The sequence below is a fragment of the Pipistrellus hanaki genome, assembly GCF_964339955.1.
Source record: "Pipistrellus hanaki genome assembly, chromosome: 15".
NCBI classification, from domain to species: Eukaryota; Metazoa; Chordata; class Mammalia; order Chiroptera; family Vespertilionidae; genus Pipistrellus; species Pipistrellus hanaki.
Genome location: NC_140517.1, coordinates 48,388,138 through 48,415,526, shown reverse-complemented (window position 1 = coordinate 48,415,526; position 27,389 = coordinate 48,388,138). Strand labels below are relative to the sequence as shown.

Sequence of the window (27,389 nt, the reverse complement as noted above, 5' to 3'; positions counted from 1 at the left end):
GGTTCTGTCTGGCCACAGCAACCTCCCTGCTCCATTACAGCCCGTTAGGAGTCCGAGACCTTCCCAGGCGCAGGGCCGCCCTGCTTCTCTGTGCCATGCACTGTGACCCACTTGGCACCCAGGAACTCATTTAGTCTTCACATCCGCCCTAGATGGTAGTTATCTCCATTTTACAAAAGACAAAACTAAGTTCAGAGACTGGGCAACCAACTCACGGTTACGCAGCTATCAACTGAAAGAACTTGGTATTTAGACCCAGGCTGTCTGGTTCTAAGGCACCTGCCCTTAACCACCACATACTCCGCCGAGTTCTGTGATACCGAACTGACCAGAGGACTCTGCTGGCCGGCAACACCCCATGGACCCCCTGCTCCCCGGCCAGCTGCACGCCCCACGGAAACCCCATGCCCTGTAATTAGGACTTCCCCGGAGGGAAGGGCAGAGGCCAGGCCTGACATGGAGCCCCTCCCCCCATGTTAGTGACGAAGACCAGAGGACCAGCTATTTCTATATCTTTATTTCTCTGTGAAAAGGGAGAAAGAAAGGAATAAAATAAAAACGGCACCGTTGACACAAAAAACCACTGGGCGGGAGGGAGGAAGGTGGAGAAGTGGACCGGGCAGGGGGTCCTATGACAGCAGCAGGAACCAGTGACCTGGGACGCTCACCTCCCTTCCCCCGAGGAGGGAGTGGCCGCCCCGTCCTCCCAGGGTCGCTGCCCTGTCCCACCTGGTGCTCCCCCAGCTCCTCGGGAGGCGGACAGTAAGAAGTCGGGTTCCCAGGCTGGGGAGAGGAGGAACCGTGCTGGGTTAGGGGCCTGGGGTTAGACCATGCACAGGGAGTGACAGCCAGAGGCCCCCACTGGCTCCCAAGGAGGGAACGTGGTGGGGTTGTGGACACGAGGCCGGTGTTGGCTCCTCTTCCAGCATCAGGCGAGAGACAGAACTGGGGGAACAGGAACAGGGGGAGTCAGAAACACAGTAAGGCTCCTGCATCTCCCCCTGCCAGGAGCTGCTACGTGCTTCCTTGCACACCATCCTCCCACTGGGGTCCCCAAGAACTCCAAGCCTTACCACTCAGGGCCTCCTGGGCAAAGTACTTGACGTCCACATCCTGGTCCTGGGTCAGCTTCTCCAGAATGGGCTTCACCTCGCTCTGCAGTGTGCTGGAAGGACAAGGGGGGGCAGGGGGATGGGTGAGCCAGGCAGGGAGGGGGCACAGTGGGGGCAGAGGCCCAGGCAAGAGATGCCCACAAACACAGGCCAACATGGGAATTAAGAAGTCTCCGGGGCCCAGAACAGGCAAGGGGTGGTCAGGCAGTCTGGGCAAGTGGGGCGGAGGGTCACAGAACCCACCAGGCTTTCAGTTCGCAGGGCGACGCTCTATCCACTAAGTTAAATTGGCTAGGGCTGAAGGTCAATTATTCATGTTTTCTTTTGGTGATTTTTAAAAAATATATATTTTATTGATTTTTTTACAGAGAGGAAGGGAGAGAGATAGAGAGCTAGAAACGTCGATGAGAGAGAAACATCGACCAGCTGCCTCCTGCACACCCCCTACCGGGGATGTGCCCACAACCAACGTACATACCCTTGTCCGCAATCGAACCCGGGACGCTTCAGTCCGCAGATCGACGCTCCACCACTGAGCCAAACCGGTTTCGGCTCTTTTGGTGAATTTTTTTTTTCTTCTTTTGGTGAATTTTTTAACAAATATGTACCTACTGTTAAGTCTTGAGAATATTTCCTGGTACTTTCTTCCAGATCTTTATTATTATTTAAATGTTTTTATTGATTTTAGATAGAAAGGGGGAGAGAAAGAAATTCTGATGAACATTGATCGCTGCCTCCTACACACTCCTACTGAGAATTGGGTCTACAACCTGGGCATCTGGGAATTGAACCAGTGACCTCTTTGTGCATGGGTAGATGCTCAACCACTGAGCAACACCAGGTGGGCAGATCTTTCTTTTTTTTAACTCTCTGATTCTGATCTGTTATCTCTAAATTTCTTTTTTTTTTTTAAATCCTCACCCAAGGATATTTTTCCATTGAGTTTTAGAGACTGTGGAAAAGACAAGGAAAGACAGAGAGAAATATCAATATGAGAGAAGCACACCAAAATTGGTTGCCTCCTACACAGGAGCCCTGACCAGGGCCCAGGCCTGGGAGGAGCCCGCAGCCAAGACACATGCCCTTGACCAGAACCAAACCTGAGACCCTTTGGTCTGCAGGCAGACGGTCTATCCACTGAGCCAAACTGGCTAGGGCTCTACTTTTTTTTATGCCCTCGGGCAGGAGGTTTTTGCCCCCCACGTGCATACCAAACTGACCCAGCCATCTATGGAGAACATGTTTCCCCCCTGAACTGCAGGGACAAGACAGACACACAGGCCTTTTCCCGTGTCCCTGAACCTGTCCCATGGGCTTTTTGTATATTCTGCCAACAGCTCACTTTTTCATTGCAGCAGAATCATAGTGAGTCACTGGTTGAAGGTAAAAAATGAAGACGAGCCTAAATCAGTTTGGCTCAGTGGATAGAGCGTCGGCCTGCGGACTAGGGGGGTCTCAGGTTCGATTCCAGTCAAGGGCATGTACCTTGGTTGCGGGCACATCCCCAGTAGGGGGTAATCAGGAGGCAGCTGGTGGATGATTCTCTCATCGATGTTTCCAACTCTCTATCCCTCTCTCTTCATCTCTATAAAAAATCAATAAAATATATTGAAAAATAAATAAAAATGAAGACGACCCCAGCTGGCGCTGCTGGAGAGAAGGGCTGGCCAGCCTCACCTGTTGTCCAGGATGGGCCCTATCTTCTGCAGGGACTTGGCCACGTTGAAGCGGACGTTGGCAACAGGGTCCCCGGCCATCCGCAGCACCGTGGGCAGCATGTGCTTGGTGGTGATTTCCTGCCCGCAGACCTCAGACAGCACCTGCGGGTCAGGGAGTAGCAGAGAGGTGATTATCGGAAGTTCCTGGCTAACACCCATTTCTTCCTTCCTCTGACCAGGCCACCTCGGTGACCACCAGGCCTGAGGGTAAAGCTGAGCAACATGGGGACTCTGAGCCCAGTCACCCACCCTGGGGACAGTTTATTCTGAAGCCCCCATGTCACCTAACACCCTCCTAACACCACCGTCTCCCTGCCCTGGCATCGCTCAGGCCAGGTTCCCGGACCATCTCCGTCCTCAGACTTCCCTTCATCCTCTGGGCACGGGCCCTGATTCCTAACCCCGAATCCCTTCCTTAGTTCAGTGAGGCACGGATAGAAATGATCTAACCACACAGTTATAACAGCGTTTAAATGTCATCCTTTCATTTCTAGCTACGTGGATGGTTTCCTGACATGACTAGAAAGGAGCACTTGCTCTGAACAGCATAACGGTTCTGAGCCTTTTGCACGGACGGCCGGGCTGTTGGCACAGGCTGATGAGTAAGGTGCCGTGACGGCCAGCACGAACCCTTTCCAGGCGAGAAAAGCAAGCACTTGGCGGTCAGGTCCGTTTCCCAAGGTGCACTGCTGACACCTAGCAGGGCTAGAATTCAAAACCAGGCCCGTTTCTAGAGCCTGCACACTGCCCCCTCCTACCATGAATGAACACATGCACATTGGTGGGAAATGAAAGGGTGCCAGAAAGGTCTGGCTATCACTGCTCCAGTGGGCCTAGCCTCCCTTGTCCTGGGGTTCCCACCCTGAGGTCCTGATGGGGGTGGGGGAAGGGCACGTGTAACCTCTGGCCAGCAGTTCCCCAGGGACTCATCCTGCAACCCACGTCCCCACCACTTCCCCACCCTGAGGACCCCCATCCTCCCTCTCCCCGGTCCTCCCTCTGCCAGGCAGGAGTGCTCACGTTGATACAGAAGAGGGTGGTCATGCGGTGCAGGTAGTTGGGATCCCCAGACATGGCCAAGACCTTGGGGATGATCGTGGCGTGGGCCCACTCCTTCCCGAACTTCTCCACCAGCTTCTTCAGGTTGCTGGTGGCCGCCTCTCGGATGGCATAGACTGCAGGAGGGCGAGAGGCAGAGGGCGGTGACGGGCTGATGCGGGTGACAGCCACGTTCACTGCTGCCTCCGGAGCAGCCCTGGGTTTCAGGCTGCAGGGGACCCAACGGCTCCCAGAGGACGGGAGGGCTCACTATGGGCTAAATGTGGGCTTTGCTTTCCTGCAGGGCCTCTCAACAGCCCCAGACACAGCTTCCATTACTGTCCTCGTTTGTTTTTTTTTGTTTGTTTTTAGCGGATGAGTTTCATTCTTTTTTTTTTTTTTTTTAATTGATTTTTTACAGAGAGGAAGGGAGAGAGATAGAGAGCTAGAAACGTCGATGAGAGAGAAACATCGACCAATTGCCTCTTGCACACCCCCCACCGGGGATGTGCCCGCAACCAACGTACATGCCCTTGACCGGAATCGAACGTGGGACCTTCACTCTACCACTGAGCCAGACCGGTTTCGGCCATTACTGTCCTCTTTTACAGATGGGCCAATGGGCTTCAAGAAGTGATGTGCCCATGCCTGATTGGTGTGACTCAGTGCTTGAGCACTGACCCATGAACCAGGAGGCCGTGCTTTGATTCCTGGTCAGGGCACACGTCTGGGCTGCAAGCTTGATCCCCAGTAGGGGGCCTGCAGTAGGCAGCCAATCGATGATTCTCATCATCATTGATATTTCTCTCTCTCTATCCCACTCCCTTCCTCTGTCTGAAACAATAAAAGCATATTAAAAACAAAGAGAATTCCTGAGCCCAGGCAAGGATTTAAATATGCAGAAGTTGGAATGGTGCCTGATACAGACAAACTTTTATTTTCACCAGTCTTAGTGAGAACAATGAGCCCTAAACCACTGGATGAGAAGTCCCTGGTCTCAGAGAAGGAGTGTGGTAGGTGACTTGCTTAAGCTTCAAAAGCCAGGCGGTCAAAGGCAAACCCAGGGCTGTCTCCTCAGCGGCCCTGGGACTGTTCACTATACCAGACCGCCCCTGGGAAATGTGCCATGGCCCCCTCCCACCATGCACTTCCCCGGGATTCTAAAAAACAAGGGAACTGGTCCACCTCTGAGGAGCCTCTGATGTGGGAGAGTGACTCCAGCCTCCCACGGCCCGCACCGGCCCCAGCCAATCTGCCACCGTCTTCCTGGAGCACCCCCCCCCAACCCCCTTCCAGCCACTGGAGCTACTCACCATGATCCACGAGCCAGGCCATGCACAAGGAGTTGAGTTTCTCATCAAAAAACTCCACCCCCTGCAGGAGAAAAGGAGGTGAGGGTGAGGGAGACTCGGAAGTTTCCAGCAAACCCCCAAGGAACCGCCCCCACACTCACCCCCAGACAGCTTCACTTGAGGGGCTCCTTTCCCTTCTCTTCCTGATCCAGTTCTATTCCTCCCACTCTCCACAGCCCTCCCAGCCTTCAGGTTCCGGTCACAGCATCACCCAGCACCGGAACCAGAGCCTGGGAGCTCCTCCCCAGCCCGGCCGCTCACTCACCAGCTGCCCAGCCAGCAGCGGCATGTACTCGATGATGGCCAGCCGCACCCGCCACTTGGCGTCCTCAGCCAGCTCCACGATGGCGGGGAGCAGGGACTGGGACAGCTGCCGGATGCCGATCACTTCGTTCACGCAGTCCAGGTTGGAGATGATGTTGAGCCGCACCTCTGGGCACTGAGGGGACAGGAGGGGTCTGAGGGGGTGCACTGCACATGGGGAGCCAGGACAGGGGGAGAACGCTGAGCTGCACCAGCTCTGTATGGCAAACATCTCCTGAGGACCCAGTGCTGCCCAGGCCCAGCTCCCGGCCCTGGGGACACATTAAAGGCCTGAGAAAAGCAAGCTCGAGGATTAGGTGAAAGCAGCTTTTCCTTTAAAAAAAAAAAATTCTTTTTTCAAAACAGCTTTTCAAATCTCAGAATAGCAGCACAAGAAATGTTCAGACAGCCCAGCTGGTGTGGCTCAGTGGTTGAGCACCAACCTGTGAACCGGAAGGTTATGGTTCAATTCCTGGTCAGGGCACATAGCCAGGTTGCGGGCTCGACCTTCCAGTATGGGGTATGCAGGAGGGAGCCAGCCGATCAATGATTCTCTCTCATCATTGATGGTTTTATCTCTCTCTCCCCCTTCCTCTGTCTGAAATAAATAAAAACTTTTTTTTTTTAATGTTCAGAAAGTTTGAAGGATTTATAGGAAATCACAGTGCAAAAATAGGAAACCCTAGAGAAAACAGACATGCAATAACCCCCTCTGCTGTTAGCTAGCTGGGAGCACTCTGGCCCAGGATTTAACCTTTCCGGGTATCAACCTGTGACATGGAACATCCATCTAGCATCAAAGGTCGGGGGAGGCTATTCAAGTGCCTGCCACAGTGTCTGCTCCACAAAGGGCTGAACACGTGGGGGCTTATCATGACCATTTCTTTTTTTTTCTTAATAAGTACATTTTTTACTGATTTCAGAGAGGAGGGAAGAGAGAGAAACACCAAGGATAGGAGAGAATCACTGACTGGCTGCCCCCTGACACCCTCTACTGGGGATCAAGACCGATATCCAGGCATATGCCCTGAACAGGAATTGAACCATGACCTCCTGGTTCACAGGTCAGTGATTAACCACTGGGCAATACCAGCCTGGCTATCATGACCATTTCTATTACTTTTATCCTCTCTGCTAGCCTTTGAGCTCCATAAGGAACATGTATCATTGATTCTCCTCTCTCCAGTAACCAACATCATCTCTGGCGCATAGCAGGTGTCCAATACATTTCTGCTGAAAGAATGAACAATGGAATAAAAAACTCCTGTGGTCTACCAATATTATGAGCACTGATTTATAATACATGTATATACAGACCCCCACCTATGTTTCAGCAAGTATGTGAAGCAACTTATAAGAAAAGGCACATAATCTGGCATATTCCCAAGGACTGGCCTGCTGAAGATCTCTAAGGATCAAAACTGTGTTAGTGTCTGGCCAGTGTCGCTCAGTGGAAGAGCACCAACCCATGTACCAAAAAGTCAGGGTTTAATTCTAAATCAGGGCATGACCCAGGATTGCAGGCTCCATCACCAGTAGGGGATGTGCAGGAGGCACAATGATCAATGTTTCTCTCTCATCGATGTTTCTATCTCTCTCCCTTTCCCTTTTCCCCTCTAAAAAAAAAAAAAAACATTAAAAAAAATAAAAACAGCCGAAACCGGTTTGGCTCAGTGGATAGAGAGTCGGCCTGCGGACTGAAAGGTCCCAGGTTCGATTCCGGTCAAGGGCATGTACCTTGGTTGCGGCCACATCCCCAGTGGGGAGTGTGCAGGAGGCAGCTGGTCGATGTTTCTCTCTCATCGATGTTTCTAGCTCTCTATCCCTCTCTCCCTTCTTCTCTGTAAAAAATCAATAAAATATATTTTTAAAAATAATAAAAAAATAAAAACGTATTTTTTAAAAAGCATTACAATTTTTTTGGTACTCTCAATGCCCAGGAAAAGGGCATGACAGATAACTGCCTAATATGTGGACAAATGACTGCACAGGCCATCATGGCCAGAAACATTCAACTCATCAGAGATCTGGGTATCTGCTGAGATTCCAGGAGATTCCTGGCCAATCTGGGAAGACAGCTGACTCACCGGTCACGTCAGCAAACCCACAAGTTCCAGAGCCCGTCTGGTGCCCTCACCTCATCCTTCAGCTGAGCCAGGAAGAGGGGCAGGAGGTGTTCGATGGTGTTGTCTTTGCCCAGGATGGGGGAGAGGCCCATGATGACCGAGGCCAGGGCCGATTTGACGTGTTGGTTGGCGTCTGACACCAGCTCCTGGGAGGGAGAGAGGAGGGACAGCCAAGGGGTTAGTGGCCAAGTAACTCCAAATCCTACGAAGCCTGAACACAGCCTCCTTTCCCCCCACCGTCACTCTGGAGCAGGGACAGCTCAGGCTACCAGGGGAATTATTTTGCCTCCCCTCAGGGTCCCCAAATATTTCAAACCCACGGTGGCCCAGTCCAGAGGGCTGGGAACTCAGTTTGCATCTGGCTGTCCCTAAAGCTCCACCCCCACCCCTTCTTTCTGGCAAGCTCCCGTCTGCTCTGGGCCCCGTTACCTTGATGCAGGGCAAGATCTGGGTCATGATCACATTCTCCCGGCAGTCAGCGGAGAGGTTTTCACAGAATTCTGCGGAAGGGGGAGGGAAGAGGGGGACGTGAGGCCTGTGTCCTGGTTTCACCTCCGGCACCATGGACACCCACCCGCTTGCTGTGTTCTGGTCGCCAGCACCAACCTTTGACCTTGTGGGAGGCTGCGGCCCTCACCTCGGCCTCACAGTCTTTCATCAGGTTCTGGAAGGCGGGGACCAAGTCTGTCTTGGTGATCTCCGGGCCCACGGCTTTCTGGAGCTGCAGGGAGGGAAGGCGGGCACAGTGAGAAGGCTTGTGCTCTGGACGAAGGAGACCAAAACCAAAGTCAAAGGCAGCAGAACTGGGGGCAAGAATACGATTCTTGGAGTCACCGCCAAGTTCTAATCCCCGCACCACGGGGTGACCACGGGCAAATTTCTGAGCCTTTGAGCTGTGGTTTCCTCACTGGTGGGGGGGTCGGCTGGGTAGGGCAGTGGTCACGTGTGTGGGTCTGGAGACCAACTGTCTGGCTCAAATTCTTACTCATACTTATCAACTGTGTGCACTTGAATAAGTCACTTTATATCTCAAGGCAAAATGAAGACCACAAGGGTACCTGCTGCATGGCAGTACAATCTATGTGAAAAAGATAATAAAAGGGACCTCCATACTGCTCAGGCAACTTCGGTTGGGTTTCTGTTACTAACCCAAAATATTCCAAGGCAATAGCAGCTCTTATATATATATATATATATATATATATATATATATATATATATATATAATGTGTGTGTGTGTATTTTTTTAAAGTATGTTTTTATTGATTTTAGAGGGAGAGAGAGAAACATTGATGAGAACCATCAATCCACGCCCCCCTACTGGGAACGGAGCCTGCAATCCAAGCACGTACCCTGACTTGCAATTGAATCGGTGACCTCTCAGTGGGATGATGCCCAACCAATCGAGAAACACTGGCGAGGGCTTTCTGTCTTTCTTTTTTTAAAAAAAATATATTTTATTGATTTTTTACAGAGAGGAAGGGAGAGGGATAGAGAGTTAGAAACATCAATGAGGGAGAATCATCGATCAGCTGCCTCCTGCACACCCCCCACTGGGGATGTGCCCGCAACCAAGGTACATGCCCTTAACCGGAATCGAACCTGGGACCCTTCAGTCCGAATGCAACACTCTATCCATTGAGCCATACCGGTTTTGGCTTTCTTTCTTTTTTTTAAAGATCCGTTACAGTAGCACGTTTGTAATTATGGGGGAAGAATGCATACGAGGCCCTGCCTGTCCCCCAGCACCAAAGCTAGGTCTGGAAGACCTGGTAGAAAGCAGGGTGATTGGAGGCTCAGAAGGGAACAAACAACTAGAGACCTCGAAGGGCCCCATACTCATTGTATTGACATAATGGACACTGACTGAGTGTCCACTGTGTGCCCTGCTCTCACAAAGCCGAGCTTTTGTCTAACCCGTGTGGACCCGTCGTGCGGTCCAGGGGCCAAGGTGCAGAAGGAGCCTCTTCCATAGCGACGCTCCGGCTCCGGCAGCCACAGCCCCACAGCCAGGTGTGCTGACATCTGCACAGGGAAACCCACAGCCCTGGGAGAGAGCCTCAGGCTCCGAGTCCTCCTGGCAAACACCAGGGGAAATACTTACAGGAAGAGGGCGACCAGGGCAGAGGCACCGAGGCCTCGCTGGGCGGGCGTGCCCCTCTCCCCAGCTCTCTCCCTGACGGGACCCCTAGGAGCTGGCCCCGACGGTTCCTGATGCATTTGCTCTGGCCTCCATGGGCCCTGTGCACTTGTCCCCCTTCCCGCCTCAGCTCTCACCCACTCATGCTCTACAACCAGCTGTGGCACCACCTCCTCTCCTCGGCTCCCACACCCCGCATTCGCGTGGGCCCGGCACCTGTGACACGTGACTATGAAATTCAACTGGACCTCCCCCTTCGGGCTGCCTGCTCCTTGGTGGATGGGCACGTACTGGAGTCACAGACCCTCAGCGCCCGGCAGAGCTGGTGCACGACACTCACGGGTGGGCTCCAAGCAAATTCGGGTCCCGTGGGAAGAGCACTGTCCTGGGAGTCAGAGGTGTGGGATCTCGTCCCTGTTCTGTTTGCCTAGTGGTGTCCCTCCGACCAGGCGAGCTGTTGGGCGGGGTGATGCGCTAATCCGTGCCCCACACCAAGATTCATATGTTGCCAAAACCGGTTTGGCTCAGTGGATAGAGCGTCGGCCTGTGGACTGAAAGGTCCCAGGTTCGATTCTGGTCAAGGCATGTACATTGGTTGCGGGCACATCCCCAGTAGGGGGTGTGCAGGAGGCAGCTGGTCGATGTTTCTCTCTCATCGATGTTTCTAGCCCTTCCTCTCTGTGAAAAATCAATAAAATATATTTTAAAAAAAAGATTCACAAGTTGATATCTTACCCACCAGGACCTCAGAATGTGACTGTATTGGAAGACAGTCTTTAAAGAGTAAGTGAAAGTGCAGTGAGGTCATTGGGGTGGGGTCCTTCCAAGAAGGGAGATTAGGTCACAGACACGCTCAGAGGGACGCCATGTGAGGGCACAGGAGGAAATGGCCGTCCACAGCCAAGGAGAGAAATCTCTAGAAACCACCTGGCTGCTGCCTTGACCTCAGAACTGTCGCCTCGTGTGAACTGTGAGGCAACAGAGCACTCAGCGTGCGGTGCTTTGTTTTGTTTTGAAACTTTTATTCACCATTTAATTTTCCATTTCTGACCTCATCTTTTTATTTAAAAGTATGTTTTTATTGATTTCAGAGAGGAAGGGAGAGGGAGAAATAGAAACATCAGTGATCAGAGAGAATTATTGAGTGACTGCCTCCTGCACGCCCCTTCCTGGGGATCTAGCCTGCAACCTGGGCATGTGCCCCTTGACTGGAATCGAACCCGGGACCCTTCAGTCCGCAGGCCGACACTATCCACTGAGCCAAACTGGCCAGGGCAGTGTGGTGCTTTGTGATGGAAGCCCCAGCAAGCTCATTCAGGCTATGTCGTCCCTTTTGTCCAAGGAGAGAAAGTCTGATCAGATCAGAAACGGGGACATGCTACCTTCTCTGCTCCTGGGCCTCTCCCACAGACCCTGACCCTCAGAGCCCTCTCCACATGGCGCTTCCGGCTGCCACTGTCAACCAACCAGGTGGGCGTGTGCAGTGAGGACCATTGGGATGGCCACAGAGCTCCCACAGCTCAAACACCCGGCAATTCCACTGCAATAATAGAAAACCCAATTCCTGCCGAAACCGGTGTGGCTGAATGGATAGAGCGTCGGCCTGCGGACTGAAGGGTCCCAGGTTCGATTCCAGTCAAAGGCATGTACCTTGGTTGCAGGCACATCCCCAGTAGGGGGTGTGCAGAAGGCAGCTGGTTGATGTTTCTCTCTCATCGACATTTCTAGTTCTCTATCCCTCTCCCTTCCTCCTTGTGGAAAATCAATAAAATATATATTTTAAAAAAAGAAGAGGGGAAAAAAAAGAAAACCCAACGCCCATACACGCCCCAGCCTTGGCCAGCCTCCGAGGGCCTGTCTCCTATGCGGACAGTGTCCCGGTCCCGCACCTACCTCCGTGAACTTGTCGGCCACCATGTACCGCACGCGCCACGACTTGTCCTCCGCGGCTTGGCGCAGGGTGGGCATCACCAGGGCCTCCAGGTCCTCCTGGGGCAGGAGCTGGGCGATGTTCACGCATGCCTCCACCGCCAGCAGCCGCACCGAGTCCTGGAGAGAGGGCGGCAGAGGCCCCGTTAGCACTGGATTCACTTCCTGCCGCGGAGTGGGCCTCAGCCCACTGAGGGGGGGAGGGACTGGGAGCAGCACCCACCTGCTCGTCGGAGGCCAGGTTGGAGAACATGGGGATGATCTCGCTCTTGACGTTGTCCAGCTCCAGCACCTTGGCGAACTCCCCCAGCTTGGAGGCTGCGGCCCGCCGCACCATGGGGGTGTCATCTGAGCACAGGTTCCGGAAGTACCTGGGGGCCGGGACGGGATGGGGCTCAGAAGGAGTCCCTGGGACTGAGGGGAGCAGGCAGCATGGCAGAGGAGACAGCAGACTGCAGTGGGTCCTGATCTGCCTGGTGAGCTTGGGCAGTGACGGGACCTACCCCACAGGGCACCGTGAGGTCTGAATGAGTTCCCGCGGGTGAGCACGTAGCAGCCTGTCCGTCTGCACACACGTCTGTGGAGAACGGTAGGTGCTGGTTACAGTATGACCACATCAAACTGTGCAGCTGATGCGGGTCTAGGCCACTCAAACGTTTTACTTTTCAGCCAAAATCGGTTTGGCTCAGTGGATAGAGCGTCAGCCTGCGGACCGAAAGGTCCCAGGTTCGATTCCGGTCAGGGGCATGTACCTTGGTTGTGGGCACATCCCCACTAGGGGATGCGCAAGAGGCAGCTGATCAATGATTCTCTCTCATTGATGTTTCTAACTCTCTATCCCTCTACCTCTCTGCAAAAAATCAATAAATAGTGGAGGAGGCTTCACTATATTTTTAAAGAGTAAGTGTGTGGGGAATGGTGGGTGGACAGAAGTTCAGAGGGAGGGGCAAGCCCTTAGCCACATTCATTCATTCTTCCCAGAGGCAAGTCCTCCCTGCGAGGAGTTCCCTGGGGCACCAGGCGAGGGGTGGAGAGCGGGAGGCTTCCTAGGACTGGGCCGAGGGCCGAGGGCAGGCTCAGACTGCATCGCGGTCACTTGTCCATGCCTTTATGAGCCAGCTTCTGGTAAGCACTTTATAGGCGGGAATTCTTTCCTCGCAAGAACAAGGGGAGGAAGGAACTGTCATTATCTCGATTTCCTAACTGAGCAAGTGGCAGTGCTCTTGGTGACCCGGATTCTTTAAGGGGGGGATGGGGAGAGCTCAGGGGTGTCCGGGACTCGGAGGCCTCAGGGCCGGGGCTTGAGAGAGGCGAGCCAGGCGGAGGGGGAGCTGAGCTTCAGGGGCCACAGCTGGGACTCACTGTCGAAGCTCCGCCTTGACGGCGCTGGACACGCGGGGGTAGCAGACGGAGAAGAGGCCGCAGGCCGAGGTGCGGGAGGTGAACCAGTCGCCGCCCGCCAGCCGCTTCACCAGGGGCACGAAGTGGGCCTCCAGGTCCGAGGGCGAGTGTTCGTGGGAGATGGCCCTTAAGGACTCCACCGCCTTGTCCCGCACCACCGTCTCCTCCACGGTGGCCAGCGACTCCAGGGGCGGCTGCGGCACAGAGCACGAGGTCACCAGATGCTCCCTCCCCAGCACCTCCAGCCCTGGAGGCCCCCCCCCCCCAGCCCCTCCGTGGGCACATTTCTAACCCACTGCCCACAACCCTTGCTCATGTGTGTGCACGGAACAAACTGCACAATGGCCATTTCTCCTTTTTTCATAACTTGTCAAAATCCAGGTTAATGCCTCCTCCTCCAGGCGGCCTTCCCTGACCACTCCTCCATCCCATCTATGCTGGGTCAGGTGCCTCCTCTGAATTCTAAAGGCTCCAGCTTCCCTCTTTCCCAGCTCTGAGCAGCCTGTGAAGCAACCAGGGGCGCTCTGAGAGGAGTACAAAGGGGAGGTCATGGTTAAGAGGCAGGGGCAATTCACTCAAACCAGTCTGTGCCTCAGTTTCTCCTCTGTGAACTGGAGCATGTCCCCTCACTGTGAGAAGCGATGGGTCGCTGTAGGGCCTCAGGATATCTGTGCTGGGCAGTCCCAGAGATCAAATGCGACCACCCCCCTTCCAGCCCCCCTCCTCCACACCCGAAGGAAGCGTGCGATGACTGGGGTTCACTCGCTGAGAATGTTCTGTGGGAAGACCCTGACCTGGCTGGGGAAGGACCCCGGTTCCAGTGCAGGCTGCCGGCAAGCCCGAGTCCCTCCCCTATCTGGAGCCCCGGGGCTCTCAGCAGTGTTTTCTCTGAGAAGCTGCTGGAAGCTGAGCATTCTCTCCTCAGAAAGACTGACAGAGGCCAGGCTGCAGAGCTCCACGGCGGTCAGGGCCCCTTTCAGGCTGGTCCTAGGACTGCCCTCTCCCCATGTTAGGCTGCACTGTTCTATGTAAAATCCGAACAATCCCGTTCACATATAATGCTCTGTGTACACAGATAAAAACTCAGATGCCAGCATGAAGGGCAATTACCACCCCTCCTGACTTAATGCTGTTTGGAAAAAAACTATCACATTTGCTGAAATCCAAGACACCAACGATTCTAAAAAGCACGTGTTATACAGCACTAAACGGAAGAAAGGCCGGGACCGGTTTGGCTCAATGGATAGAGCGTCGGCTTGGGGACTGACGGGTCCCAGGTTCGATTCCGGTCAAGGGCATGTACCTTGGTTGCGGCATATCCCCTGTAGGGGGTGTGCAAGAGGCAGCTGATCGATGACTCTCTCTCATCGATGTTTCTAACTCTCTATCTCTCTCCCTTTCTCTCTGTATAAAAATCAATAAAATATATTTTTAAAAAATAAAAAATAAAAATAAATAAAAAAATAAACGGAAGAAAGGCTGCTGACAGTAAGTAAGACACCAAGAGGAACCTTTGTAATAATATGAACAATAAAGATTGATTTAAAAAATAAATAAATAAAATAAAATTTAAAAAAAGATTAAAAAAAAAAGTAAGACACCATCTAGCGCAGAGGCCAAGTAGGACATAGGGGTTTAGAAACGATGAAATACAGAATTACTGGGACGAATGCAATGGCCCAGGGGCCTGAGGAACAGAGAAAACCAAGGGCCTGGGCCATCCAGGGTGCTTTCTTCCCAGACCACGGCCTGGAGTACCCCCCAGAGGCCAACGGGGTCCTCCCTTCTCCTTTCCCAAACAGCAGTTAACGTTACATCTGACCCGACTCTATGGCCCTGGCCACCACCGAGCACAGGCTCAGACTGGCAGGCAGTGGGGTAAGGGCCTGGGGGAGACTCAAATGGACATACTTGGAATCCCAGCTCTGCCATGTGCTAGCCGTGTGACCTTGCACAAGACACCCAACCTGCGCGCTCTGGTGGCTCATCTATAAGAAGGAAACTCTCCCCCTAAGCGGTTTGGCTCAGTGGATAGAGTCGGCTTGTGGACTCAAGGGTCCCAGGTTCGATTCGGGTCAAGGGCATGTACCTTAGTTGCGGGCACATCCCCAGTTGGGGGTGTGCAGGAGGCAGCTGGTGGATGTTTCTCTCTCATGGATGTTTCTAACTCTCTATCCCTCTCCCTTCCTCTCTGTAAAAAAATCAATAAAGTATATTAAAAAAAAAAAAAAAAAAGGAAACTCTCCCTACCACAAAGGGTGGACAATGCAGCTAACACCTGTTAGTATTACTATGCGCCTAGTACTGTGCTAAGGCTCAATTATAAAGATAGATGTCAATGACTTCCATTTAGAGATGAGCAAAGAACAGCACAGAGAGGTTAAGTAATTTTTACAAGTCACACAGCGGTAGAAGCTAGCCTGAATCCTAACCAAAGCCCAGGCTTGTTGGACTAAAGTAAATGTCCAAAGCGCATCTATTCTGAGGAGATGACTCCCAAGCACCTTCATATTCTCCCGTCGCTGACCCCCAAGGGAAGGCAAGAGCACTCCCCGCCTCCAGACTCACCAGCAGGCAGTGCACATACTCCGGGCCTCCGACCAGCGTGGTGAAGGTTCCCAGCTGTTCCGCCAGGGCCAAGAGGACCTCATCCTCATCGTAGATGGTGTCTGTGGGACCAAAACAGACTCTGTGCCAGTCCCATCCGAAGTGTGACTCCAGCCCCAAGAAGCCAAGCTGGAAACACGCAGCCTCACACAGCTTCTCAAACCATGGGCGCTCACTGCCCGCACCCTCCACCTGGGCTGGCACAGAGACCAAGGCATGGGCCTGGGTCGGATGGCAGGGCACATGTCCGGGTTGCAGGCTTGATCCCCAATGGAGGGCGTACAGGAGGCAGCCCATTGATAATTCTCATCATTGATGTTTCTCTCCCTCTCCCTTCCTCTCTGAAATCAATAAAAACATATTAAAAAAAAAAAAGTCTTACAAAAAGAAAAGAAAATGCTCTTTCCTCATGCTAAACCTCTGTCCTGATGCTAAACCTGAAAGCCATTCTCCTCCAGCTCCATCCTATCTTCCCTGAGGTGGTGGAAACTGCTGTATCCTTAGCATCTATGCCAGCATCCTAACTTCCTGAGGTTAAGCCATGCCTAAGGCAATCCAGCCGGACTACATTTCCCAGGCTCCCCTGCAGCTGGCATGGACATGTGACTATACTCTGAACAATAGGGTGGGAGTGGAAGTGGTGGGTTCCAGCTCTGAGTCAACTCCTTACACAACCCTCTCAGGGTGTCCTCATTTATATATGCTCATCCCCATTTTACACATAAAAACTACAGGGAGCCCATGCCACAGGCTCAGTGGCTAGGGCGACAGTCCTTAGGTAGGACACATACCTCGGTTGCAGGCCCCAGTCCCCAGTCAGGGTGCATGCAGGGGGCACCAATTGATGTTTTTTTCACATCCATGTTTCTCTCTCTCTCCCCCTCCTTTCCACACTCTCAAAAAAAAAAATGTAATGGAAAATATCCTCCAGTGAGGATTAACAACAACATAAAAACACTGTAGTAGGGGTGTCGAACTCAATCAGAGAAGGGGCCAAAATCTAAAATCCAGCCTAAATTGCAGGCCGAATGGTTTACTGAACAGTCATAAACTGACAATGTCATAAACTGACAGCGGAGTGCAGTGATGACAGCGCGGTGCGGGCCACATTGCAAGGCCTGGCGGGCTGGATTTGGCCCGCGGGCCTTGTGTTTGACACATGTGCTGTAGAGAGTGAAGTAACTAGTCTAATCACTCAGCTTCTAATGGTTGGGGCTGCATTTCACACCTGCCTAAACCTGTCTCCAGACCCCTGCCCCTAACTTTCCAGATCATTCCTTCAGAAAAGGACTGCACTTGGCCTCACAGACCCTGCGCACCCACGATGTCTAGCAGAGGCAGACACTTCCAAACAGCCTGGTAAATCCACAGCGAGGCCCCTCACCCGCAGGCACGGCCCTGCCAGCCCCCTCCCCGGGGGCCAGGAGGCAGCGTTACCTGTCAGGAAGGGCAGCAGCTCACTGCGCGTCCTCTCCACGCCGAGGGCCAAGGCGATGGTGGACAGCTTCTTGATGCTGTTGAGGCGAAGCTGTTGAGAACAGGAAAAGGAGGGGAGAATGTGAGCAAGCCCAGCGGTAAGAGAGTCCGACAGCCCCTGAACTGAGTGTGTGTGAAGACGCCGAATAATAACTGGCAGACACCCACCAAGTGCCTCTGTGACCTTGAGTCGTGAAGTCAGCATGGGAGCAGCCCCTCAGCAAAGCAACTTTGGGGTCTCACTGAGGCGATGCCCGCTCAGCAGCCCTTTCCAATTCTGTGGAAAACCCCACCTGGCCTCCGCTCTCGTCCCCTCTTGCAGTGGGCACTGCTGAGCACACTACACATCACAGTTTTTAAATATATATATATTTTATTGATTTTTTTTTTTACAGAGAGAAAGGGAGAGGAGAGAGATAAAGAGCTAGAAACATCGATGCGAGAGACATCGACCAGCTGCCTCTTGCACACCCCCCACTGGGGATGTACCTGGAACCAATGTACATGCCCCGGACCGGAATCGAACCCAGGACCTTTCAGTCCGCAGGCCGACGCTCTATCCACTGAGCCAAACCGGTTTCAGCTACATCACAGTTTTTAACAGCAGCAGCCAAACACAGAGCACTTATTCTGTGCCCTCCCACTCTCAGTCTTTTATCTCTGACCATAGCTGAGGTCAGAGGACTATAAGCTCAATTCTTAGAGCGGAAACGAGCTCAGGGAGCAAGTACCTTCAAAGGGTCACCCAGCTCAGATGGCACGGAGCCAGGAATGAAACCCAGGGCTGTGGGCTGACAGGGATGGATAACAGAATAAACAGCACCGTAACAACAGTGCTATACAAACAGGAGTAGCGTTAGCAGTAGTAATAATACCACTAGTGTAACAGGCTGAACAGTGGCCGCAGAAAGACATGTGCCCGTGCGGGCCCGTGTAGTTGTGAATGTGAAGATGGGGAGCCCCTGTGAAACCAGAGAAACCTCCCCCAGCTCCCGGCACGGAGCTCGTGAAGCCCAGTAAAGCCCGGTAATTCCCTGAGTGACCGGGCACCTTTTGTTCTAATGAGGTCTCTGTGGTGGGCGCCTGGATGGGGACTGACCACCGGAAAGACCAAGCCACGATCAGAACCTTGGACCTTTCAGCCACACCCTCCGTTCTCCAGAGAGGGACGGAGTCTGTTGATGACCATGCCTACACAACGAAGCCTCCATAGAAATCCCCGATGGTAAGGTTTTTGGGGAGCTTCCGAGGGGGTGAACACCTCCAAGCACCGGAAGGGGACACGCCCCAACTCCGAGGGACAGAAGCTCCCACACTCGGGGCCTCCCGGACCTCGGGCCTGTGTACCTTTGCATGTGACCGCTCATCTGCTTCCTGGACCACAAAAGACAATGGGAAATGTGTTTCCCTGAGATTGGGGTGCTGTTCTGGCCAATCATCAAACCCAAGGAGGGTGTCAAGTCCCTCCTGGGGTTTGATGATTTGTAGTCACGTCCAGCAGAAGTTGTGGGTAACCTGAGGACTTGCCACTGGCATCTCAAGTGTGTGTATGTGGGGTGTGGGGAGAGCACGCTCATGGGACTGAGGCCTTGGCCTGTGTGATCTAACTAGCTAGTGTCACACTGAACTGAACTGGAGAGGAACAGCAGGGCTCCCAGCCGGTGACACAGAGTTGCTGCATGTGGTGTTAGAAGTTCTGAGTGTGACAGTGAGAGAGTAAAGGAGGTACACAGGAAGAGCGAGTTTTCTCTGAAGAGGCCTAAACCCAATGACAGTGTCCTCAGAAAAGAAGACACAGAGACACAGAGAGTCAAAACCGGTGTGGCTCAGTGGATAGAACGTCAGCCTGCGGACTGAAAGGTCCCAGGTTCGATTCCGGTCAAGGGCATGTACCCTGGTTTCGGGCACATCCCCAGTAGGGGGTGTGCAAGAGGCAGCTGATCGATGATTCTCTCTCATCGATGTTTCTAACTCTCTATCCCTCTATCTTCCTCTCTGTAAAAAATCAATAAAATATATTAAAAAAAAGAGAGAGAGACAGAGAGGGAAAGGCCAGTGAAGACAGAGGAGGATGAGCCCACAAACCAAGGCATGTCGAGTTGCCAGCAGCCACCAGAAGCTAGGAGAGGGGCCTGCGTTTCCTCGGAGCCTCCAGTTGGGACCTCATGGGATCCTCCGGATGCAGAAAGGTAAGCACGACTGACACCCCCATTCCCTGCTGTGCGAAGTGAACTCCTCCCCGTTTCCCCAGCTTGACAAAGGGGTCTCCCGTCCCTGGCTCACAGGGCCATCGCCAGAATGCAATGGGACACGCTCACGAGCACGCCACTGCCGGGTACAGTGGGAACTCTCTTCCTGGAAGGAGAAGCAGGCAAGAAGGGACCGGGCCCCTCAGCCTGTCCTTTCCTGGGCCCAACGGGACTGTGGGGAGGTATGCCAGGGACCCATCAAGTAAGTTCCCTTTAAAAAGCCCTTAGGGCCCTGCTGGCATGGCTCAGTGGCTGAGCGTCAATCTATGTATGAACCAGAAGGTCATAGGTTCGATTCCCGGTCAGGGCACATGCCTGGGTTGTAGGCTCAATCACAGGTGATCAACGATTCTCTCTCATCATTGACGTTTCTCTCTCCCTCTCCCTTCCTCTCTGAAATCAATAAGCATATATTTTAAAAATAAAAATCCCTTTGGGATCACAGACAATGAGGAGAATCTGATGAAATGCTAAGGTGGCCTCCAACACCCCCCCCCCCCAACACACACATTTTTTATATGACATCACGTGGTTTTTGGACTTGAGGGGGTCCAAACACTCAGCTTCCTGACTGTAAAAGGGCCTCGATGAGATTAATATTACAAGGTCTGCAACTTATTTTCAGCCAAAATATAAAACCAAGGACTTTTTAAAAAAACCTGAACATGGTGAACACTAGCAGCGAACCCGGCTGCTAAGTGTATGGCACTCACTGCCCTAGCTCAGAAGTCAGAGGCTGTCTATAAATTGCCAGCTTTGTGGGCCACAGGGTCTCTGCCCAACTACCTGACTACGTCTCTGAAGCACAAAAGCAGCCGCAGAGCCAGACATGGAAATAAACGGGCATGACTGTGTTCCAATCAAAGCTTATTTGCAAAAGCAGACAGCGGGCGGGATCTGGCCTGGGCTGCGGTTTCTGGCCCCCGCTCTGGCCTTTCCGTGCTCTGTATATATGGAGTGCTCCATAATGAAATGTCAGGGGGCGGTGACTCAGGTGCCTCTTTCTTTCCTTTGTCACTTCAAGCGGGGTCCCTGGGTTCCTCTGACAGCGGGGCTCTGGGGAAACGGACACACGAGCCAGGGCCACCCAGGAGGGTCAGAGAGTATCATCACAAGGCCAGTCACAAGCAAGAGCAGCTAACAATTACCGGAAGTTTACTGTGCTTGGCAGCAGCCAAGGGCTTGGCTTGGATAATGAACATACTCTATCCTTACAACTCCGCTCTGAGGCGGGTATTCTTACTAGAATCCTCCTTTTAGAGGGGAGACCGCTGACCCACAGGGGAGCTGTCACTTGCTGGAAAGCAGCAGAGCCAGGACCAAAAGCCAGGTGCCCTGACTCAAAATCTCAGCATCATGCTGTCACTCAGGAAGGTGCCCAAGGGCTGGGCCCCTGAGAAGCAGGCCGGGCCTGTCGTGAGGCAGAGCCCCCTTCCCACCCCGCCCTCCTTGGAGAGCCCAGCTCGGATTTCATGAAGAACGTCTGCTGCTTCCTTCAGTGAAGACAGTGCCATACACGCTTAGTAAGCAGCACTGGGTGACGCTCTGCAGCCTCCCTGCCTGTGTTCAAGGCTAAGCTGCTTTGCATGTTAGTTGTAGGATCTGGGGCCACACTTTATACCTTTCAGAGCCTCAACTTTCTCACCTGTGAAATGGGATTATAATACCTACCCTCAGGAAGTTACTATGAGTACGAAGTTACACTCTACTGGGAATACCTTAGCACCAGACGTAGATCAGTAAGGGCAGCATCCTGGTTTTGTTTTGGCTCCAAAGAGGGCACCAGTGGCAGTTGTCTAGCTTTCCACCAAGGTCTCTTTTCCCTTCTCCCATAGTGACAGAACAAAGACGAGACACACACACACACACACACACACACACACGACAAAAGACAGCAAATATTTCCATAGCACTTACTATGTGCCAGACACTGTTCCTGATATGCCAATGTTTTAACTCATTTTATCCTCACAACAACTGCGAGGTAAATATAGGATCGCCCATTTTATGGCAGAGAAAAGGAAGGCACGGCGAGGTTAAGAAACCTCACACACGCGTAGGTGGCAGAACTGGGATCTGAACCCTAGCCAGCTGGCTCTTAACCAGTAACCACCAACAATCTGTCCTTCTGGTGTGGTTTTTTTAACGAGGGAGGGAGAGAGAGCGGGGGGGAGGGAGCGGGGAGCTCTCATGGTCCTCTTTAGTAGGTCTAATGACGACCAGAATTTTGCACTAGAAGGGAGCATGAATACTAGAAGTGTCTGCAGCGGCTGAAATGAGCTAGGGACAGTGTCATGATTTCCACTGGTGGCAGAGTCACAGGTTTGCTAACACTACTTACAACATGCTCTGGTAATACTAGAGTTCATCATAGAAGTTACGTTTGAATTAGACTTAGTGAAAATAGAGATGTTACTGGCTCATCCAAATGCATGGGCCTGCCCTGGGCATGGAGATGGGAGCTGTCCACTGGCTGTGCTGCAGCTCCTTTAACCCTTGCTTTCCAGCTGCGCACGTGACCCCGACTCCACACACACACACACACACACACACACACACCCGAGAAAGGCATTTCCGAATCACCTTTGCATCGGGATGTGACCAGGAGGTTAACGTCTGGCCAATGAACTCCACGTGGGAATGGGTGTGTGACTTCTAGGGAGTGTCCTACAGGGAGACTGGGGGACAGCCTCTCCCCTCCTTTCTGTCGGGAATGGAGCTATGGTGGCAGGGGCTTTAGCAGTCATCTGGAGACCTTGAGGTACCCTGGGGGTGGGGAGGGCAGAATGGAGAACATGCAAGCCTGACACCCTGACACCACAGAGTACCATTTCAGCGTGGCTTGCCACCAGACTTTTTTCCCCCACCCTCTCAGAGGATGGGAGAGGGAGAGATAGAAACACCAATGTAAGAGAGTCATTGATCAGCCCTAACTAGTTTGGCTCAGTGGATAGAGCGTCGGTCCCAGGTTTGATTCCGGTCAAGGGCATGTACCTTGGTTGCTGGCACATCCCTAGTAGGGGGTGTGCAGGAGGCAGCTGATCTATGTTTCTCTTTCATCGATGTTTCTAACTATCTCTTTCCCTTCCTCTCTATAAAAAAAATCAATAAAATATATTTTTTTAAAAAAAAAGAGAGAGAGAGAGAGTCATTGATCAGCTGACTCCTGCATGGCCCACACTGGGGACCAAGCTCACAACCCGGGCATGTGCCCTGACCAGCAATCGAACTGTGACCTCCTGGTCCATAGGTCCACGCTCAACCACTGAGCCACACCAGTCAGGCACCAGACTTTTTGATCATGAGTCAGAAATAAACTTCAAGCTCATTGAAGCCTCATTTATTTAGCGCTTTCCTATGACTTACAGCCAAACCTATTTCCAACTAGCTCAGCACATGACCTCGTTCTGGACAGAGACATTGAGAGCTTCCAGGAAAGATCTCCCTCCTGGACACTGTGTCCTCGCATGGCCCCTGCTTTCAGCGAGGACTTACTGAGAGCAGACGCTGTGGCACGCTGTGACCACAGGAAGCAGGTGGAAAGGGCGCACTCCGACCCAGTTTATGTAACATCCTTGTGAGCAATAACGGGAAAATGAACTTCACTTGTTTCCGTGGCCATGACAGGGTCCTCTGTAACATTCCTGAGATAGAGTAGCTATTCATATCACTAAGAAGCCTGACCATTGAAAGAGTGCTTGCTGTCTGAAGCTCCGGACTTGACACATGTTCTCTCTTCATACCACCTGTGGGTTTACTTCACAGCCCAGGAAACTAAGCCACAGAGGGAGAAGGCAGGTCACCCAGCGAACTTGTGACGGAGCCTGGGACATGGACCCATGTTCCTCATCATCATTTTACCAACGTCTTTTCTGGTTTAAACTCTCGGAGGGCAATCTTATTTCTAGTTCTGTTTCCCCGAGTGCCCAGGCACTCTATAAAAAGGCGTGGGAGCCTGGCACGCCCTGTTTCTAAGATGTGGACACGGCCCGCTATTGCCAGGTCTTACATAGTGGCTAGTGGCTGTGTGTCTTTACAAATCATTTAATCCTCACAATAACCTGGCCTCGTGAGTCTTCTACCCTTTTTCTCCCCATTTAACAAGAAAACCAAGGCCCAACCAAAAGCGGTTTGGCTCAGTGGATAGAGCGTCGGCCTGCGGACTGAAGGGTCCCGGGTTCGATTCCGGTCAAGGGCATGTACCTTGGTTGCAGACACATCCCCATTAGGGGGTGTGCAGGAGGCAGCTGATCGATGTTTCTCTCTCATCGATGTTTCTAACTCTCTATCCCTCTCTCTTCCTCTCTGTAAAAAAATCAATAAAATATATTTAAAAAGAAAACCAAGGCCCAAGTTGAGTAACTCCTAATGTGGCCAGACCCCGGTCTGCCTCCTGCCTCCTCCCTCGGAACTGCCTTCTGTACATCACCTGCCTCCAGGCCTAGAGTTGCTTTAGGGATGGAGCAAGGGACCACAGCCAAGAATGCAGGCAGCCTCTGGCAGGTGCAACAGGCAAGACAGCAGATTCTCCCCTACGGACTCCACAAAGGAAGCAGCCCTGCCAGCACCTACATGACAGCGCAGTGGGGCCCATCAGACTCCTGACGCCCAGAACGCTAAGGTCATCCACTGGAGTCCTTTTAAGCCACTCGCTTTGCCTGAGTCTCCTGGACCAGGGCTTCTCTCAGTCTCACCACTGAGGACATTTGAGGAAGATAATGCTTTGCTGTGGGGGCTGCCCTGTGACCTGTAGGAGGCTGAGCAGCTTTCCTGACCTCTATTCACCAGAATCCAGTAACGCTCCCCCAGTGTGACCGTCCAAAATGTCTCCAGACTTCACCAAATGCCCCCGGAGGGCAAAACCGCTGTCATGACCTGCCTGCTCTCTCCTCCTGGCTGGCTCTTCCCCAGCTCCCTCTGGGAGCGGTGTCCTCCAGGTCCCCTCTTAACGTCTGCATCCTCACAGGGGCCTCCCCAGACTGGCCACTGTGCCTGCTGGGTACTGTGCCCGGACAGCCTCATGGCTCCCTCCCCTGCCTCCTCCTTCAGGTCTTTGCTCCGACGTCACCTTCTCAGCAAGGCCTTCCTTCACCGCTCTTGAAAGCTGCACTCCCAACCCCTCTCCATTAAAAAAATAAAATAAAAAAAATATATATATTTTATTGATTTTTTTACAGAGAGGGATAGAGAGCTAGAAACATTGATGAGAGAGAGACATCGATCAGCTGCCTCCTGCATACCCCCTAACAGGGATGTGCCCGCAACCAATGTATGTGCCTTGACCGGAATCGAACCTGGGACCTTTCAGTCTGCAGACCAATGCTCTATCCACTGAGCCAAACCGGTTTCGGCGCCTTCTCCATTTTTCTCCTTAGCACTTACCCGCATCTAACACATAGCACATTTTACTGATTCATCGTGTTGTTCGTGTCTGTTCCCCTCACTACAAGGTAACTCCAGAGGCCAGGAGTCTGCCCGGTTCCCTGTGCCTAGAACAGTGCCCTACACAGAGTAGAACCCCCATCCCTCCAAAAAAAAATATTCACTGAGTCACTATCACAACATCCTCCTGCTTCCTTCCCATCACATCTCATGTGTGTGATTAATGTATTCCGCTGTTTCACCTGACTCTTGTGTAACAGCTACTGATGTCACCACCAGATCCTCAGCACCGTGCCTGACATGTGGCAGGTGTCCCGTGAACAAAGGAGGGCCATACAGCGGCCCTGAGAACTAGGCAATTAGCTCCACTGGAGAGAAGAGGAAACCAGGGTTCAGGTGTCCATGAGTGAGAGAAGAGCCGGCTGGCAGCACAACCCACAGCCTGTGTAATTCCAGAACCTCGGCGAGCGGCTGGGGCCCGGGAAGACAGACTCAATTTCGTAAAACAGGGAAACTGAGGCCCAGAGGGCGGATGGGACTGCTTGGGCCACCGCGCTTACTAACGAGAGCAATCCAGATAGCATTGCTGACATGTACACATAAGGAACCATTTGACATTGAAACTGGGTCTCAGAACTGGGTTGGACACTGACATTGGGACTCAAGCATTTTATTATTATATGTTTATTTCTAGTCTAGAGTTGCAATATTTTTTTAAAGAAAAGAAATGGGGGGGAGGGGGAATAGATATAGAGGTAAAGAGCCATTGAACAGACTGTCAAACTACAGGGGGAAAGCAGGGGAGGTTAGGGAGGTGGAGGGGCTGTAAGAGATCAACCGAAGGACTTGTATGCATGCATATAAAACCAATAAACATAACCAATAAAAAATGAATATAAAATAAACATAACCAATGGATACAAGACACGGGAGTGGGGGGTTCAGGTGAAGGCATATGCTGGGGGGAAGGGGAGGCTGGGAGGAGGTCAAGTGGGAAAAAAGGGGACATATGCACTACTATTTGTAATGCTTCAAACAATAAAAATAAAAATAACAATAATAATTAGCGCTAACCTTTATTGGGCTCTTTTATGAGACCAGACACCGTTCCATTACAGATGCATTAACACGTTCAGTCCCTCGCCCACCCGCCAGGAGAACGGGACTATGATTGATTGATTATTAGCCAACACTTTTAGGGAAAGCAAGGGGTGTAATCGGCCCCAAAGGTCACGCGGCGGGTGGGCGGTGGAACCGGGTGGGCAAACCCGTGAGCTCCTCTCTCCATCCCTCGCCTGAGCCTCCCTCCCTGCCCCACGCACCGCCACTGTCAGCCCGTTTAGTCAAAAAATGCCCACATCCCAGAAGCCGGGCGGGACTCCTCCTCTTTCATTCGTTCCTAAATTTAGCAAGATCCCCCCCTTTGAAGGTGGGGTGTCTTCGCTAGCTTCCATAAATAAACAAATAAAACAAACAAAATACACAGAACCGGCACAGAGGGAACAAACTGGGGAGACAGCCTTCACCTCTGAGTCCCGATTTGGGGAGCTGACCCCACAAGCGCCGAGGCCCAGTCGCCAAAACCCCAGAAGGAGAAAAAAAAAATCCTATCCGGGTCGGAACCATCGGGCGGCCCTCCCCCATCTGGACCCACACCCACAGGCTCATGCAGCAGCCGAGGCCCCCTCCCCGCGCGCCGCGGCCACCCCGGCCACCCCGGCCACCCCGGCCCCCCGCGGCCGCGCGCACTGGGGCCGGCCCGGGAGGGACCCTCCGGGGTGGCCCTCGCTCCCGCCCCCCGCAGGGCCCTCCCCCAATCCCGGGCGCCGACTCATCGATCCCCGGCGCCCGCACAGATAAGAGCTGGACGCTGATTGGCCGCCTCCCCCTTCCGCCACTCCCAGCGAACACCGAGGCTCCTCCGCGAGGGTCGCCCGTGCCCCCCGGACCCCCAGCCCGCCGCCCCCGAGTCTCCCGTGGCCTCCGGACCTGAACGTCCTCATTGCGGAGCTCGTCTATGAGCACCGCGATGGGGTAGAGAGAGTCGTCGCCATCGGCCGCCGCCATCTTGGCTCCGTCCCGTTCCTGTCAGACTGCGACCAGCGCTGTGCTGAATCCGGGCTGGGCGGGGCACGGCCCGGAGGAGGAGGAAAGGCGAGCGTGGGGGCGCACGAGCCACTTTACAGGGGCTGCCCTTCGGTCCCCGCCCGCCCCACGCTGGGCCGAGCCCGAGTTTCTTTGGTCCGGAACACGGAGTCCCCGCCCACTTCCGACTCTCTATTGGTCGGAGGCCTGCCAGAGGGAGGGGGTACGAAGCGGAAGTGCGTGGTATCTCAGCGACCGACGTGGTACCCGCCTACGTCGCCACTGACAACGGCCGAGACGAGCAGTTGCTTTAGCCAATGAGGGGCAGGATTAGGAGGCGTCCAAGGCTGCCTTTCTGCCAGGCCCGCAGGAAAGCTTGTGCGCCTGCGTCACTAGGAATGCATGACATCATATGGGGAACTGAGACAGTCTGCAGGTTTTGGCTTGTGAGGTCGCTGCTTCACAGGCTGG

The 27,389-nt window shown here is 53.1% G+C and overlaps 2 protein-coding genes and 1 pseudogene across 3 annotated transcripts in view; 1 reads left to right on the top strand and 2 right to left on the bottom strand.

The window, feature by feature from the left end:
- Positions 1–27,389, top strand: part of LOC311633819 (cullin-2-like) — a 392,353-nt pseudogene that overhangs the window by 95,999 nt on the left and 268,965 nt on the right. The gene's annotated exons all lie outside the window — the stretch shown is intronic.
- On the bottom strand, positions 503–27,083 carry PPP2R1A (protein phosphatase 2 scaffold subunit Aalpha). Its single transcript, XM_084906021.1, has 15 exons — positions 26,823–27,083; positions 17,164–17,254; positions 15,688–15,788; positions 13,081–13,313; positions 11,942–12,089; positions 11,683–11,838; positions 8,256–8,370; positions 8,079–8,149; positions 7,661–7,795; positions 5,486–5,659; positions 5,182–5,242; positions 3,851–4,005; positions 2,790–2,932; positions 1,074–1,165; positions 503–945 (listed from the first exon to the last, which is right to left on the bottom strand). Exons 1-15 carry the CDS (start codon positions 26,898–26,900, stop codon positions 929–931), a joined length of 1,770 nt encoding a protein of 589 aa, XP_084762147.1. The 5' UTR covers positions 26,901–27,083; the 3' UTR covers positions 503–928.
- The window catches only part of LOC311633341 (uncharacterized protein), a 92,523-nt gene continuing 82,890 nt past the window's right edge, over positions 17,757–27,389 (bottom strand). Inside the window, exon 6 of the transcript XR_014796962.1 lies at positions 17,757–17,785. The gene's annotated coding sequence lies outside the window, so the exon portion shown is untranslated. The remainder of the gene's footprint in view (positions 17,786–27,389) is intronic.

What these genes read in the sequence shown, in the direction of transcription:
- PPP2R1A (XM_084906021.1), bottom strand. Translation starts at nt 26,900, where the DNA reads ATGGCGGCGGCCGATGGCGACGACTCTCTCTACCCCATCGCGGTGCTC. An exon ending in GGCCTGGCTCGTGGATCATG is followed by an intron (nt 4,006 to 5,181) that starts GTGAGTAGCTCC and finishes GCCCTCCTGCAG; the next exon opens with TCTATGCCATCCGAGAGGCG. An exon ending in CCACCCTCTTCTGTATCAAC is followed by an intron (nt 2,933 to 3,850) that starts GTGAGCACTCCT and finishes CCTGACCCGCAG; the next exon opens with GTGCTGTCTGAGGTCTGCGG.